Source organism: Furipterus horrens, unplaced genomic scaffold, assembly GCF_987537825.1.
Source record: "Furipterus horrens unplaced genomic scaffold, mFurHor1.1.pri manual_scaffold_13, whole genome shotgun sequence".
Classification (NCBI taxonomy): Eukaryota; Metazoa; Chordata; class Mammalia; order Chiroptera; family Furipteridae; genus Furipterus; species Furipterus horrens.
In genome coordinates, this window is record NW_028327183.1 from 30,420,988 (window position 1) to 30,438,332 (window position 17,345).

Consider the following 17,345-nt stretch of genomic DNA (forward strand, 5'->3'; position numbering starts at 1 on the left):
CATAAAAGCCAGCTGGTCGTCCCTAAGAGTCACACAACTTTTCTTGAGTGTGTGTACACAGGGACTGGTGTAGCGAGCTTGGTTCTAACTCTAAAGAGATTTAACACACTGAGCTATGGACAAATAACAGAGGAACTGAGGGTACAGCCAGGACCACGCGGGCTCCCACAGGATAAAGGCGGGGAGGGCACCGGCGGAGCACCAGCTTCCTGCCCCTGAAATTCTGGGCTTTAGAGGAATCACAGAAGCGTTGTTCTCGCCCATGAGACGAGAGGACAGCAAGGGTTACATTTCCAGGAGAGATGACCACTCGGGCCTCCCCAACTCACTTCCTCTGGAGGGACACACGTCTCCTGGGTTGGTGAGATGTGAAGCAGGGGCAAGACAAGAAACTAAAGTCTGGACGTGCACAAGGCAGGAGGATCGGAAGATCCTGAGCAGATCGGCCTTGCGGTGGGACCCGCAGTCAGGGGGGACAGCCGCGCCGGAGGCAGCAGCCAGCATGAGAATCATTCTGAGGGCAAGGGTGAAGCCCAAGGACCACAGGAGCAGGGGGAGGGGATGCTAGGAGCTGGAAGAACTGCAGAGGAAATGTGGCAGGGCAGACGGGTCCCGACAACAGCCTGAGGTTCCCTGAGGCAGACAGGAGGGGGCAAGAGCTTGGAGCGCACAGCTGAGCCACCCAGAATGGCGCATGGACGTGGAAGGCCCATGAAGAACTTACAGTCGTTTGACAGGAAATCGCCCCAAATGTCACCAAATCCCAACCCAGAAACACTAGCCAATACAGCACTCCAAAATGGCCATGTGATCACAGCGTGGAGAGTCTCTGGTGCGATGCGGAAGCAACAAGACAATGAAATCGGCCCAGCTATAGGGACTGAACGTATCTCCCCACACAGTCAGCTGCTCTGCAGGAACGCCACGCTCTACCTGTGCTGGTGGCGCAGCCACGTGAAGGAGGGGCACCTCACAAGGGGAGTCTCAGAGGAACAGACCCACGGAAATGACTGAATACATAAAGGCACCAACTAGCCCCCAGACCGGGAAGAAAGCCGGAGTGCTTCAGCGCCCAGTCAGCAGCCTGGCCCACAGCGAAGCCCCACCGCCCTGCCTGCCTACTTCTCTGTCCCCAACCACACATGTTTCCATGGAGGAGCGCGGCCCTCAGTTCCTGGGGGAGGTACTTGGTAAGAGGACATCACCTGCTCCGCTTTCAATTGACAACAGGGTAGGAAGCGCTAAAGCAAGTAATAACCACAATCTTCCGAGACGGGCTTAAGGGGAACGATGGTCCTTTTCAGAGAGGTGAACAGGTCAACTTCGGGCCCAAGAGAACGGGGTCGCCACGACTTTCTTACTCTGTTCTTTCATCCCCAGTCCTGGGTGCTAATGATGCACGCCACACCCAACAAGGGGGTGAGTGAGCAGGCTGCTCCCTGTGACCCCGCTGCTCCTGGGCGACATCAGCCTTAACAGGAGCCTTCGCAGCCCCCTCCAAAGGGGCACAGAGGAAAGGCTGGCTGGGGAGGCATTTGGGGCTCGGGACACTTGGTGCACTCACGGAGCGTTGCTCACGACTCTACAAAGTAACAGAGCAAAGGACAGAAATGGCGGGCTGGGGGACTGGGAGGCTGGGAGAGGGGCAACACATGGAGAGAAAACTGAAGGAAAGACCACCACAGGGCTGGAGCCGGATGCTGGGCTGGAGTGGGGAGCGGGCCCACAGGCAGCCCCGTTAGCTGAGGGCCTCAGCGGGAGGCTCACGGATGCATTTCTCACTTCCTATCCGCCATCCGCGCATCCAGTCAGGCTGTCGGCCCAGAAACCAAAAGAACGGACCCCTGCAAGCACCCCAGAGCTTCTTCCTAGGGCAGACAAGTTTCTCACATCTAAAGAAGTGGATACCTAATATCCTCCGACGGGATGAAAAGTAAGGGTACAGACACGCCTAGAAAAGCGAGAAGAGAGCCACCCACCCAGTTTGGGCACTGTAACTACCAGTGCTGGCTTTAAAACATCAATCATAACATTAAGATTAAGGTGTCTAAAAATTACACTGAATTTGGGGACAAATTACTTCATTATCCATCGTTGATGCTCATGCTGTCTGGACTTAGAACAAAGTTAATCATGGATCATATTAGTTTAGGCTTTGCAAAGATGTCTTGACAAGACAGACCAATGATCTCCAGCTTCTACAACTTTTCACAAAAACCACGCTCTGGAAAAAGAAACATTTGCTAAGCAACACAGTCAAGAAATCAGAACGAAAAGGAAACAAACTGCTAGAAGGCAGAGAATTTGCTTCCTCTGTCTGGTTTCTTTCACTTCACGTAACCCCCTCGAGGCCTATATCCCCACTGTCCCAGATGGCTGCATTCCGTTCCTTCTCCTACTTGAGTAACGTGCCACTTGAAAAGGACATCTCACGTCTTCTGTACCCGCTCATCCACTGACGGACCCAGGTTCTTTCCACACCTCGGCTCTGCCGAATAATGCTGCAACAAACCGGGAGGTGCACATAGCTCTTCCAAGTTCTCCTTTCATTTCCTTCCAAGAAATTCCCAGACCTGGAATTGCTACGTCATAGAATGTTGAGGAGCTGCCATACCGTTTTCTGGAAGAACTGATGGGACTTCACTCAGGGTTGGTACAAGCAGATTAGAAACATGGACGTGAACAAATAAAAAATACAACTTCGGGTACATCCTGACTGTCTCATCCAAGTGTTCAAATGATGGATCAGAAGCACGACTCACGGCCCAAGGGTGGAAACAACCCGAGTGTCCATCAGCCCATGGATGCAGCAACAAGATACGGTTTCTATAATCGATATCATCCATCCTATAAAAAGAAGGAAATTCTGGCGCATGCAACAACATGCATGAACCTTGAAACCTTACGCTGACAAAATAAGCCTGAAATAAATGTACAGACACTATAGGATTCCACCGATACGGGTTCCCTACAGTAGTCAAGCTCCTACGGACAGGAGGCGCAAGGGTGGCTGGCTACCAGGACCGGGGGAGACGGATAAAAGTTCATCTTTGTTGGGTGCAGAGTCTCAGTTTGGGAAGACGACAAAGTTCTGCGGACGGACGGCGGTGACTGTAGCACAAGGTGCATGCGTTCGATACCCGCGAATTTAACCTCTGTTGTGGTTAAAACGGTAAACTGAGTATGTTATTTCACCACAATAAGAAAGCAAGGGAGGGAGGGAGGGAGGATAAACAAAAGGAAGTAAAGGGTTCCGTGCCCAGGAAAACAGGAGAGCTGTGAGGCTGGCAGGTGGTTCAGAAACAGCATCCGCTGACCCTGCGGCGTAACGGGTTGGTCGGTACCTTTTCTGCATCTGCCCTCCCCACCTGCACAGGGAACATTCTGTTCTGTCTTCAACTGGAGACCTTTCCACTTAAGTCTTCCTGTGTGGGTGACATTTCATTCATAGGGTACCTGAGCGGTAGTGAAATGTCTGACTCAAGAGTGAAACACAGGCTGAAAACGTGGATATGTGGACGAGAGTTCCTTCCCTGGACTTGAGGGGCAGGCTTTGGGTGCTTCATGGACTCCCTCAAATCGTAGACACCGTCTGAAGCATGTGAGCGCATGTGCGGCTTTCTAGGATTTTAGGTTCTCACAACGTCTCTTGGAATGAAAGCTGCCTGAGGGTTGAGGATGCGTTTCCCCTGCTTCCAAATCCTGAACATCGTTTCCTGAGACATCGAGCGTCGCCAAAACCTGTGCTTGCTGGTGCTGTGCTTGTCGTTTTCCAAAGTGCCTGTACCGCGCTCAACTGATTATTTTAATAAGATCAACTTATTCACTATTGTACAAGGGAAGAGCTGGGAAGAGAGAAAGAGAGGAAGACAGGGAGAGAAACCGATGTGTGAGAGAGGCAAAGACCGCTTGCACAGGGCCCCAGACGGGGACCAGCCTGCGACCCAGGCAGGTGCCCTGACCGGGAATCACACGGGTGAAACTGTCGCTTGCAGGATCAATGCTCAGTGCAACGAGCCACGCAGGTCAGCGCACCAAATTCGCCGTTTGAAACTAAATTGTCACTTGGCAGGGCCACGGACCCAGGAACTTTTTTACACTTTTACCCTGCTCTTGAAAGGTCTTAGTATTTCTGCTTTACCTCCCTCTCCCGCCAGGCAACACTCTGAAATGGAAATGGGAGAGAAGACCTGCCAACCCAGTTCAGGCTCAGAATGGAGACAACAGCGCACTGGCTGGGGACGAGGTAAAGAGCGATGCTGACACTGGAGGACAGCTCTGGAGGCTGGTCTGAGCTTGTAGGGTCAGCAGCAGGAGACACTGTTTACCCTGACCGTCAGGAGAAGTAAGTGCATGCGTGGCACTTACATGGATTCTATGTATGGCAGGTACATATGTGTGTTTGAGTCTTTCAAACTGGTGGCCGGGTGGGAATAACCGATGACATCAGAGGCTTCCGAACCTCCTGATTGGGAGGATCCATTCCGTGGCGCTAGGCAGCCCAGGTGGGCAACTACTTCTGTGATCGCCCACATTTACGGAAGGACAACAAGGAGCCATGGCTGACACTGACTCAAGTGCCAACTGTGACCACCTTGGCCCAGAGCCGAGCACCTCAGGGAGCCCGATGGAGCTCAGAGTTACTCGGGGGAACGCAGGACAATCAGGTGAGGAAACAGGGGGCGGCGGGATTTGGCACGGTTGACATTAAGGAGGAAGGGGGCCCTGAGCAGGCTGTGTGTGAAAGAAAGGAGAGATTCAGAGCACCACCGGATTACAGGAGATGACAGGAGCTGGGGACCAGGAGATCCCCATGAAAGGACAGCCTGGGAGGCAAGCAAGGAGGGATAGGAGATGAGATTCAAAGATGAGAGAAGGGAAGGGAAGAAACAAGGACGGTCCTTTTGTCCCCCTTCAATGGGAGAAATCCTCTCAAACGAGGAAGACCTTTGAGGACACAGAAGAATAACAGCAAGGTGAACATGGGGGGCGGTGGAGGGGCGGAGTATTGGATTCACCAAAGGAGGAAGATGAAAAGATGGCAGGGGAGAAGGCCGGTAGCCTATGAGACAAGAAAGAATGGAGGGGTTGGTTTCTAGGGACGGGGGGAGAGGTGGGGTGGAAACGAGGTCGGGTTTTGGTGACCAATAGCTGAATTTCAAAGGCAAAAGCCTTATAACGTACCCTGGGTTCTTAACTCAGGCGCCTGTGTGGAATCCACCACCGCTGCTCGGACAACCGCAGCAAAGCGGAAGAGGGGGCGAGCAGAGAGGCGGGGGGCACAGGAGGAGACCGTCCCCACGCCTAACAACACCTGGCTCGTGGAGGACCGGGACGGTCTCAAAATGACCCTGAAAAGGAAGCGCGGTACAACGGTCCAGAGAGAACACCAGGAGGCCTTTGCCAGGCTTCTCAGTAAGCAGATACCCTGGAGAGCCCCCTCCTAGCCTACTCTTAAGTAACAACTTTGAAGAACTATACTTTTCCAACAGAAAAGAACTCCCTGCTGGTTGGTGGGCTCTCCTTCCTAGGTGGGCTCCCTATCGAGTCTCAGTGGGGACCCTTAGATTAGGCTAGACTTGAGGAGGGTTTGCACTGGGAATCACGTGGCCTGTGAGTATTGCACCCTCGGAGACTTCTGAGCTCTCACTGGCCTTTTGAATCTAAATACCTTCACGTGTGTAAGGGGAGAGAAGGAGGCCAACTTCACACCTTGATGTGACTGTCAACAGACAAAGGACGGAATGGCTCTGGCATGAATGAGCAGGGCTGCATTCATGCGTGATGGGGGAGCAGCACTGAGTCGCTAAGATCTCAGTCACGCAGATAAGCTGCTGCCACCCTACGTGTCGCTCGGTCCCCCGGGACTGGGTGGGTGAGGGTGGTGACACACCTGCTTCCTTTCCCAGGGAACGATCTCCTCTATCCCTCTTCCTGGCAGCCTCACCCTTCGCCCCGCTCCTCAACCTTCCCCCAGAGCGGCACGCTTCCCCTCTTGAGCCCGGTACGCTCCCACGGAAACTCCGTTGCTGTCATCAGGCTCACACTTGCCCTCTCTTCACAGAGGACCCTGTCATCAAATGTTTCCTTGAGTGGGACGCGCAGCTGAGAATCTCAGATAAGGTGAGAGGGGTTCCTGCTCTACCATCGACCCTCGGATCAGGCAGCAGTTTCCTGAGCCCGCAGTTCCCCCCACAACCTGCCTTCGGGGACCTAGGCGTGTCTCGCAGTGCGGACGGCAACCCTGCCTCTGCCCCGGCTCTTCTGGGACCTGAGCCCAAGGCTTGTCCCTCTTCTCTCAGCTCTTGGGGACTCCCCCTCGCTCCAGCATCTCAGAGACCCTCCCGATGCCGGCCGGCCCAAACACAGAGCATCTCTGAGACCCTAGGCGCCTGCCATGCCGGGAGCATCAGCCTTTCCCTTATCCCGCTCTTCTTCCTCTTTCACAATGTGAGTCCTCGTGTGTGTCTTCCTCCTCTTCCCACCAGTACCTGCTCTCAATGGTCCTGGCCTATTTGAGCCGCGCCGTCCTGTTCTCCTGGCAGTACCGGCGCATCCACTTCTTCCTGGCCCTGTGAGTACCGTGCTGAACCCCATCAGTCACTTTCATCCTCTGGGGAGCGCGGGGACACGAGCGGGTCTCCGACCTCTCACCTGCTTTCCACCCCATTTCTACCGTGTACACTGGGGATGAACTTGATAGGACTGGACTACAGCGTGTCTTACACTGTTCTTAGGAAGACCCAACAACACCAATGTCCGTTACAAGACTGAAGAAACCACAAGAAAACATCAGGTCCTCACAAACATTTCACACCACCCTTCCCCTGAGTAAACAGGCTTGAGACGAACCGTTCCTAAGTCTTCTCCCCTACATCCCGCCACACCTCTCGACGACACCAAATGTCACGGTCTTTCTCCTCAAGGCAGGCCCCCGTCACATACCACAGATCGATTGTGAATACTCGCCCCGGGTCCCGGGCCGGCCTGTTCGGCTGTTTCGAGTGCCGTGCGGTCCACCGAAGTGTTGCGGGTTCGGTCGCGGTCAGGGCTCCTGAAGGAGGCGACCGATCCGGGTTTCTCGCTCACGTCAATGTCTCTCCCTCTCTCTGAATCAATACACATCTCCTCGGGGGAGGAGAACAAACAGTAAGACCCAGGGCTCTTTCTTACCAATCTCCCTGAATGGACTTCGAAACACAGCTCTAACCACTTCCCCACCCCCCCACCCAACAAGTCCACTGGCTCATGTTGTTCTCAACCGAGGCCAGAGTTCTCGCTGTGAAATCAGCTCTCTCTGCACCCTCCATCAAACCCGGTGACCACCCTGACACTCCCTTCTTCGTTTCGCTGCTCTTCCCAACACCCTTCCCTGACTGTATATTGTGCTTTCTGTCGCGGTACTTTTACACGCATGTAACTGAAAGACACAATCTCCTCTGAAACTAACTCAAACGCCAAAACCTTCGGACCTCCTCACTTCTGCACCCCGGTAGCCAAGGAAAAGCATTGCTAATTTAAATAAACAAACAAACAAAAAGCACATATATATCAACGGGTTCTTAAAACACTCGGCACCCTCCTCTTCATGTCGCACAATCTGTATGACATTGAGTCTCTGAGGGCATCAGTTTTGCACTTGACGAGGACACAAAGCGTTCGGTCATTCGTCCTATGAAACCTTACAAAGTGCACCTCCAGGGCCAGGGAGTGTGAGGATGGGAGCATTCAGAAGGGCCCCTGAGGGAATGCGCCAAGGAACCCAGTCCTGCCTCAGTCACTTGGTAGGAAACCGTGAGGACTGAGATGGGCCAGTCGGCTCCTGCCCGCAGGAGCTGTCCAGGGGCTCACACGACAGGGAGACGGGTGTGCGCGCGCACGGCAGGGTCAACGAAGGGGGTGGGCTTCCCCACTCAGTTCACTGTATCTGCATCGTCAAGGTAGGAGAGGGGCCCTTCAGCTGCCTGCTCAGCAGGGGCTTCTTGTGCCTGGGAGGCGCTCTGCGACCCTGCATGGGGCTCCTGCGGGTCCTGTGTGAAGGCCGTCCTGCCTGCGTCCTCTCTGGGAAGCTGACTGCAGGCAGGGCCCCTCTCCGTCTGCTCTCAGCTGACACCCTGATGGCTTTCCTCAGCTACCTCGCCATTGACATGGAAGAGGACCGCTGCGCCCCTAAAGAGGCCATCATTTTCTTCCTCTACGGGAACAACAACCGCGCCTGGCGTCCCATGTTCCAGAAGCAGCGGTTTGAATTCTTCCGCTCCATGGGCTACAGGGCATGGGTCACCAAGGAGGAGTGTGAAGAGGTAGGTGGGCGGCGGGGCTCTGGTGGAGGGCGGTGCCGGGCTGCGGAGGGAAAGGGTCCTGGGCCTCACAGCTGGGACTGGGGGGGTGAGAGAGACGGGGGTGGGGGGAAGGGGCGGACAAGGGGAGGGTCGTGGGTCCACCTGGAGAGCCCTCACCTTTTCAGGGACTCTTTGTCTTTCCAGATCCAGGCCTTCGATCCCCAGCTCTGGGTGTGGCGGCGAGACCGTGCCCTCCTTTCTCAGACCCCGAAGGCTAAGGTAGGTGTGAACGGAGGGAGGGCTGTGTCCCCACGGGTGCAGACGGAATCATCTGTGGACCCTGGAGGAAACCCGACACATTTAACTGCACCGCCCATGATCGTCGACCCCATCCCTCTCCGTCACCCTGCCACACGTCTGAAGCACACCCACCAGGCACACAGCCAGGCATGTGCCGGAACTCCTTTAGCTTTACCTTGTCCCAAAAGCACTTCCCCTGCCCTTCCATTCTAAACGATAGCTTTGCGGAATAGAGTTCTTTATGAAACAGGGCATGAAACGCACTCCTGGTGTGGCAGGGCCGCTCCCCACTCCCGGCTCCACTCTCTTTCTCTTGTCTTCAAACTTTCCGCTGCTGTGGCAGGAAGGCGACAGCCTGGAGAGCAGGAAGGCCGCCTGCCCCTGGCCTGCGCTGGCCTGACTGGGACATCCTTCGAGCACACTGTCCTCGGCACCAGGTTGGTGTCTCAGACCCCAGGCTGGGGAGAAACCACGGGAACCAGCCCCTCTGGGCCAGCACTGCCCATCCCTGGCCTTGGTTCAGAATGCACCGACCCTCTGCTGGGCAGAGCTGGGATTCTTCCCATCTGAGAAGTGGGCGGCCTCTTGGGAGCCTATCTCATTTCACCGGCCTTCTCCCAACATCCCCTAAGGGGCGCCACTTCTCGGTGAGGTGGCTCACGCAGTCCTCGGTGCATTGGACGGTCTCTTTGACATTCTCTCACAGCAGAGTCTCCGGCTCGGTGCAGCAGGCATTCCTCCGGGTGCTTCTCAGTCACATTCGGGGTTCATTCACTGAGGCTGCTTTCACCCGCGGCAGCAGCTCGGCTCACGTTCTCCAGCATGATCTTTCCAAAGGACGGTTTTCCTCCAATGGTGTCTTGTCTCCGGTCCCTGAACAGCCACCAGACAGCCTCCTCTTCTCAGGAAACCAGACACGTTGTTTCCCAGAGGAGAGGCAAGGCCTGCAGGGAGTGGCCTCGAGCTCACTGTGCTCCCTGGGAGCTGGCCTGGCTCTGTGGGAAGGGAGGCGGACAGGTTGCCACACTCCTGGGGCCTGGGTCTCCACCCTGCACTCGCATGAGTGGCCACCCCACCTGGGGAGCACTTGTGAGCCTGCAGGGTACCTGGCACCTACTGAGAGCTCAAGCTGAAGATGAGGCAGACACGGAAGCCATTGTCCGCGCGCTCACACTAAAAAGCCTTCAAAGGCAAGAAGCTGATGAGCATGTCTCGAGCTACTACTGTGACCAGGGTCCTGAGGCCTCGCTTGGGTCCCATGGTGCTGTCATGTGAGCCAGCAGGGAGGGCGGGTCAAGAGCAGCAGCCACAGGGCTGTGGTTTCGCTGCCCGGTGTGTTAGCGGCTCAGCGCACACGGCTGGGTATCTGTTTATTTCATTAAAATAAAGTTTTCTTTTTATTAACCTTGGGGAGAGAATGAGTGATATCAACGTGGATCGTTGTTCCACCTATTTATGTATTCACCGGCTGCTTCTTGGATGCGCCCTGATGGGGGATCGGACCCACAACTTAGGCACACAGGAACGCCACTCTAAGCAACTGAGCCTCTCACCCAGGGCACGCACATGGCCGTTCACAGTTAAAATCAAGGGTACAAATATCAAAATTCAGAACCTCAAGTGCAGTGACCACATTTCATGTGCTCAATAGCCACATGTGCCTTTTGGCTCCTCTACTGAAAGGTACTGATCTAGAATATGCCACTGTAGAAAGTTTGCCCGGATGGAGCTGTATTACACGGTACTTGCTCAGTAAATAGTAAGGCACAGAGAAGGGATAAAGAGAGTAGCAGGAAAAAAGAGAAGAGGGGGGTAGATGTTGCTTTGTGCTACCAGACTGGAGACCGAGGTGCCACGGATCACGGGAACAACTTTCCCAAAACCCCTTCACAACTGTTTGGAACACATTCTGCCCAGAAGGTCTCAGAGGTCAGGGCGTTACCTGGAGACAGCAGTCCGCAGCCACAGCAGACAGCAGGTAAAGTCGAGGCCAAGCTGGGCCATGGAGCAGCAGCTTCCAGTCCTGGCCTCTGAGGAAGTGCCAGACCAAAGGCTTGCAGACAGCGCCCTCTTGTGGCTCCTCGCGCCAGCTTCAAGAAAACACACACAGGCAGGGAATGCTGCGGCTCAGGTCTCATAAACTACACAGCACCCTGATGGGTGGGGTCACTGCAGCAAAGCTGCCACTGCATTAAGGACAGGTGGCTGTCACTGCCCTGGAGCACATCTGGACCGATTTCTGAACGATGGGACCAAACCCTCCCCCATACCTGGAATAAAATCACCACTGCCGCCACTGAGGCCCAAGCGCCACGTTCTCCACAGCACCTCCCCTGCCACGTTGTCTGCCGTAGCCTCTGAGGGGGTCTCCCTTGTCCACTCGCACCTTGCATCCCAGGCCATCGATTCGGCCATAATGCCTTTTCCCAAACACAAGTGTGACGCACTTGTGATCTTCTAAAAACCCCCCACTGTCTCGCCCCAGCTCCATCCTCTATCGCAGTCCCCTGCCAAGCATGAGTCTCCTACGTGGCTTGCACACCCCGCACTGTCACCTGGCGGCCTCCACACGGTGTGCCTCTGCCCAGACATTCTGTTCTCACCCTTCACTGGTGGAAAATGAGACTCATCTTCAAGTCTCAGCTCAGATGGCCCTGCCCCTCGGAACATTCCCTCACCCTCAAGACCCAGTCAGAGTGCCTTATCTTATCGATGGTTCCTCATCCCAGAGCCTGAGGCAAGGGCCGAGGACCAGGGTTTTAGTGGGAGTAATCCAGGCGGGCTGGTAAGGGAGGGCGGAAGTGAGACAGGGAAGGAAAGGAGCCAGGATAAAGGACATTTCCAGAGGGGGACTTTGGACGGGGACATTTCCTGGCGCCACCGCAGGGATCTCCAATGTCACAGCCCTTGGGGTCACCCGGGGAGCCTGCGGAAGCCGTACCCAGCCCGCTACCCATTACGTGAGAATCCGCAGGGTGGAGCAAGGGCATCAGTGTTTTCTCTGTGTGGGAAAGACGAACTGCTTACAATCTCCTGAGACCCAGCTTGGGTGCGTCTGGGTCAGGCCTGAGGACCTGGATTCCCAAACACATCCTGGGGAAGCGGTGCTGTGGTCTGGGCCCTACCAAGGAGCCAGGGTGCCTGCCGCCCAAGTCGTGCAACTCCAAGGCCCGCCTGACAAATCCGCGCAGGGCTGAACCCGCCCGGTGGCCCGAGGACTTACCGTGATCTTCGTGGCCCTGGCATGCTTCCCATGGAAGCTGAGCACGACACTCTCCAGGCCGTGGCTGCCGTAGGTGCCTTTGAAGAGGCCCGGCCTGATGAGGTCCTCCGGGTGGCTGGGCGGGAGGTAGATGCGGCGGCAGGTCAGGCCGTTGCTGCGGGGAGGGTGACGGGAGAGCGTGGCAGAGCCGCACGGGGCTGCAGCGGTGCAGAGCCCGCACCTCCCCGCCCCACCGCGGGGCCCAGGCCGTGTGGCTGACCTAGGATGCCACATCCGTAGGGAGCAGGGGCACCCCATGTTCCCGAGCCATGCTCACCCCACCCACAGGTGCACAGCACCCTCACACCTTCTCTGATTCCAATGAGGCTTAACCCTTTGAGCGCCATGCGTCACTGTTAAAGTTTGTAGGAGAAATGCCATGTTATTTTGCTCAGAAATGCAGTTGATGGAAAATGTCTATAAGAGCATTATTCATGGGCTGAAAATTTCACGACATGTAGTAAATACCCCCTTCTTTTGTAAGCCGTGTCCTTTGACACAATTTAGCAAAAAGTTTACTGCATTAAAATTATTTTGTGACAACAATTATTTTAGAAAAAAAACTCTTTCCTTCAATATGGCTTTTGAAGTATAATATGTGGCATAATATAAAACCGATGATTACAATCTGAAGAAACACTGCGCTACAATGATAACAAGCACTTGTCCAAGGCGATTCTTAGAGCAGGAAAAAGGGGCTATCATTTAGTAGTCTCAGGGGTATTGAAAAAACAACAGTGAGGAATGGTGTGGTTGGAAAGAACAAATGCTTTTAATTGGATGCAGAACCAGTGGAGAGGTCCAACTAGTGACTCTTTGGGGAGTGACATACAGCACCACAGCCTAAACAACACACAGAAGTAGTGGGGGTAGAGCCCTGTTTCCTCCCATTTCTCCTGCTCTGTACGGACACGGGCTTGTAGCTACAGACACCATGGCAAACTCGCTGGCACCAAGACCGGGAAGAGAGAGGAGGCCTGGCCCCTTGCCCGCACATGGCTGCCGTACCTAAGGGAGCCCGAGCACACACTCACCTGGATGTGGCCGTTGTGCGGCCCGCTGTGGCCATACATGCACTCCGCCGTGGGTCGATTTCTTCTCCGTCAGGTGAATTCTAAACCAGGGCTTGAATCGCATGGGGTCATCCACATCGGGGCCATGGGGAGGCAGGTACATTCAACCGATAATGAACGAGCCGTCCCACCTGTAGGAAGGACAAGGGCGCACGTCCACAGGAGGGTTACCTGAGGCACCAAGGCAGAGGTTCCTCACCCGCAGCTCTTCACAGTGACCACCCACGTCTGCATGCTCCAGGCCCACGGAGCACCTCAGGGCCAACACACATCAAGATACCCCTGATCTATCACAATGGGACAAGCATGGCCCTGCCCATCAAGTGCTTGTTCATGACAGAGTCGTTATCTAATGAAAAACAATGTGAGCCCTGGCTACTGTGGCTCAGTGGACTGAGTGCCCGACTGCAAACCAAAGGGTCACCGGTTCCATTCGCAGTCAGGGCATAGGCCTGGGTTGGGGGACAGGTCCTCAGGTGGGAGCGTGTGAAAGGCAACCACACATTGATGTTTCTCTCCCTCTCCTTCTCCCTCCCTTCCCTTCTCTCTAAAAATAAATAAATATTTCTAAAAGTCAATGAGACTATACTTAATAACAGTGTATTTGATCACTGAAATTTACTGAGAAGACAACTTCAACGTGAGATGATGGATACGTTAACTACCGGTAGCTAGATGGTGGGACCATGCAGTGTGCCTTAGAAATCTTACATTTTTGTCAATTATATCTCAATACAGCTGAAAAATGAACTCTTTAAATGCAAAAAAAGCAGTTAGACCTGAATCCAAGAAAGCCTTTTAGAAAGGGGAGGTAGCTAAACGACACGAGGAAGAAGCGGAATAATCTCCTAAGTGATGCCCAATAAATAGGGCAACTGACCTGAGAAAAAAACGGGGTGCTGATTTCAACAGGACATCACGAGCAAAACACACAACTACAGCGTGCGGGCCTGCTTTGGGTCCCGATTGGAACGAACCAGCTGTCAAAGGCAGTTTTGAGACTATCGGGGAACCTTACATATGCACAGGGTCTCAGGTAATGTCAAGGAATTACCGCTACTTTTGCAAGATGTGATAAGAACGTGGTGCATATGTAGGGAAATACCCACATTTGTAGAGATCCACATTGAAGGATGAACACATGAAGCAACACAGGCCTGGGATTTGCTTGAAACCTCCTAAAAACAGAACGGCAAGGGGCAGAGACAGAGGCCACAAACTTGGCGCACTACCAGTAACTGCTGAATCCCGGTGGCAGGCATTGGCAGTTCATGCTACCATTCCCGCTATTCTTGTGTGTTTGAACCAGTGACAGATAGAAAGGGACAGAACTCAGATCAAAGGACACGCAGTCCCCACACACACGCTCAGCACAAATGCACCCACATTCTCAGTGCAGGGACACGGACAGCCCGGTCGGGAGGACCCCGTAGTCGCTCCTGCCTGCCCAGGAAGAGCCCAGATCTACAGCTTCTAGCTCTAGCCACGGGAGGAGAGAACTTACTCACTCCTGTGGCTGCCTGTCTGAGACGAGAGCCAGTTGCTGTTATTCAGTCATGGCATCCATTTCCCCTGCTTTGAGAAGCTTCTTTTTATTCATTTTTATGACTCACTGCCAGTATGAAAAACAATTCTCACCCCCACCCCCCACCCACCCCACGACTAAAAAGAAAAACATACGCCCACGCTGGGAGCTGTTGGGTTGTCCCTGAGAAAATGCTTTAATAGCAAGGCTTTTGCCCAGTGATATCAAACGTAACATATGTAAAGTGTGTTTCTTAACGAACGCTCCCACCAAAGAATATAAAGCCATACTTATCCCCGTGCAAACCCCACTCGGTGAGCAACCAGAGTCCCCAGGTGGCCCGTCTGGACCACGCTCGGAAGAGCCACACTGAGGCTGTCCGGGGCCGCTGAGAGGCAGACCCACCACTGTTACATGGCGAGCAGCCGGTCTCCCGGACCGGGCTTCTGGCCTGAGCCAGCGAGAAGGGAAGCAGGGGCAGAACACCAGCGCTCCCCGGGGCACCCGACTGTTTCCACTGGGACATCAGCTACAGCAACACCTGGGCCCAGGCGCCTGCCCGGAGCTGGCAAAGTATTAACCGCACATGCCTGGCCCTAGCGTTTCTGTTCAGGAGGCCCTGTTCAGGGCACATGCACACCTCACGGTGGGGGAGAAGCTGCTCTACAGAGAACCACCTAGGGCCGCGAAAAATAACTGATGAGAGGTTCCTTGTGATTGCTCCAATGACATATAGCAAGCAGCTGACTTGCCCCTCGGGTAGAAAAGGCACTAAGTTCCATCCACATGGGGCAGCAGTCCTGACTTCACAAGAAACCACACATGAAGAGAAAAGAAAAGAAAAGAAAAGAAAAGAATTCACACGCGAGGCTCTCGGACTCACCACCACATTCAGCAGTCCTCCACAGGGCCCGATATCCGGCTGCCACAACCCCGAGATGTGTCTGTATCGGTGGAGCACTACAGGAAGAGACAAAGCGGGTCTTCATTTTAGAGCCAGCCAGTCTTCACTTGACAGTGCATCAGGGGACAGGGCAGGAGGGGGAAGACAGGACTATGAAGAAATTACAAAGGCTTGTAACAGCCTTGCACACAAGGAATTCAGCAAAGCTTACCTACAAAACTTCCTAAAGAATTCTAAGAATGAAAACGTCTTTGAAAAGCATAGTAAAACAGACAACGGAGTCCTTTGGAAACCCAGCCTCAGTGTGAGCAGCTCCAATGACAGGGAACTGCTGTCTTGCAAGACATGGACTGAGCTGAGCGCCTTTGTGAAATGACGAGCCTCGCGTCCGTTTACACAGCTGAGGGGGCACGGGAGTCCTTAAGAGGTGGCGGCAGAGCCCACAATGTCATGGGACTGTACATTAAGAATTAAGTTGGGTCTTCTCTCTTTTTTTAAAAACATCGCACTTCCCCACCTGATTTCAAAAGCAAGGCAACCGTATTCACTGAAGACGACTGGAGAGAAGGAAACCCAGTGCCAACCTGAAATCTCACTAGAGAGAGGACCAGCTGCAGTAAACCTTTTGGAAAATGTCCTTCACTTCAGTTTTCCTCTGCCTTTGCACACGTACTTGTTCGGTGAAAGCTGACTGAATTAATGGGCAACCAACTCACGTAAAGCCCTGACTGCCAGGCGTAGGGTCTGGGGTCTCTGTGCAGGCACTGTGTGGTAGGTAACGTCGTGTACCAACTGGACTGGACCACAGGGTGCCTAGACACTTGGCCAAACATGATTGCACATGCGCCTGGGAAGGTGCTTCTGGCTGAGGTTAACACTTATACCGGCGGACTGAGTAAAGCCGACCGCTCTCCCCACTGGGGTGGGCCTCGTCCAGTCAGGTGGAGACCTGAGTGCAAGGCTGATCTCCCACCAGTAAGAGGGAACCCCTCCTGCCTGGCTGCAAGAGCTGAGACATGGCTTCTCTAACTACAACAAGATAATAACCCTCCTGTGAATGAGGGGGGATTTCCTCCTCCTGCCTGACAGCCTTGAGGTGCACACTGGCTGAAAGTGGCCTGTCCAGCCTCACTGTATACCAAACTCCTTCTATCTACTAGAGCAATTTGGAGCACTGCCAGGATTCTAGGTTAGAACCTCAAAGCCAGAGCCCTACAGGTCGTTATTTTCAAGTTCAAAATGCACTTCAACAGTCACCATCAATTTGCACACAGGGACACGTGGGAGGTATGTCATAAGGACAGCACATCGCCCCATGATGCTTCCACCTTCTTACACACACAGATTAGTAAGATAACACATGGCCTGATATGGAGAAAAAGAAACACAAGTGATACTGCAAAAGCCACTAATCTGAGGCCACAAAGCTCCTGACAGTCCCAATCTGCAGCCTCAGGTGATGCTGACTTGCTTCTCTCTAGGACAGCGTCGTGCACTCGGTCAAGACTGTGGATCCTTTCTGGTCCAGCAGAACACGGCCTAGAGGCTTTGAGAAGACCAGGGGGACACGGGCCCTCAGTAGCTCCAGGAACGGAGCGAACGGAGGAGGAGGAAACAGTGCAAGGTCCCAGGCACCTCGCAAACCAATCGTCACAGCGCTTCTCTGGAACGTCTGGGTAACAACAGAGAAGAAATTCGAAGCTGCACTGCATCAGAACATTTTAGGAGCACTGGGATACTGGGGCGTAGAGAGGTTTGAAATTAGGGTTGAAATGACTGTTTTTTCCCCTCAAATACTTTATTTATTTATTTTTAGAGAGAGGGGAAGGGAGGGAGAAAGAGAGGGAGAGAAACATCCATCTGTGCTTGCCTCTCATGCACGCCCGATGGGGACCTGCCTCGCAACCCAGGCCTGTGCCCTCACTGGAAATTGAACGGGCCACCCTCTGGTCCACAGGCCAGCGCTCAATCCACTGAGCCGTGCCAGCCATGGCTCTCT

The 17,345-nt window shown here is 54.0% G+C and overlaps 1 protein-coding gene across 1 annotated transcript; it reads left to right on the forward strand.

Moving 5' to 3' along the window:
- Window positions 1-4,558: 4,558 nt before the first annotated feature.
- On the forward strand, window positions 4,559-11,205 carry LOC149994353 (speedy protein E4-like). Its single transcript, XM_090259039.1, has 7 exons — window positions 4,559-4,667; window positions 5,203-5,415; window positions 5,942-6,004; window positions 6,065-6,123; window positions 6,489-6,574; window positions 8,132-8,303; window positions 11,086-11,205. The coding sequence occupies exons 1-7, from the start codon at window positions 4,559-4,561 to the stop codon at window positions 11,203-11,205; spliced, it is 822 nt and encodes a 273-aa protein (XP_090115165.1).
- Window positions 11,206-17,345: the final 6,140 nt, after the last annotated feature.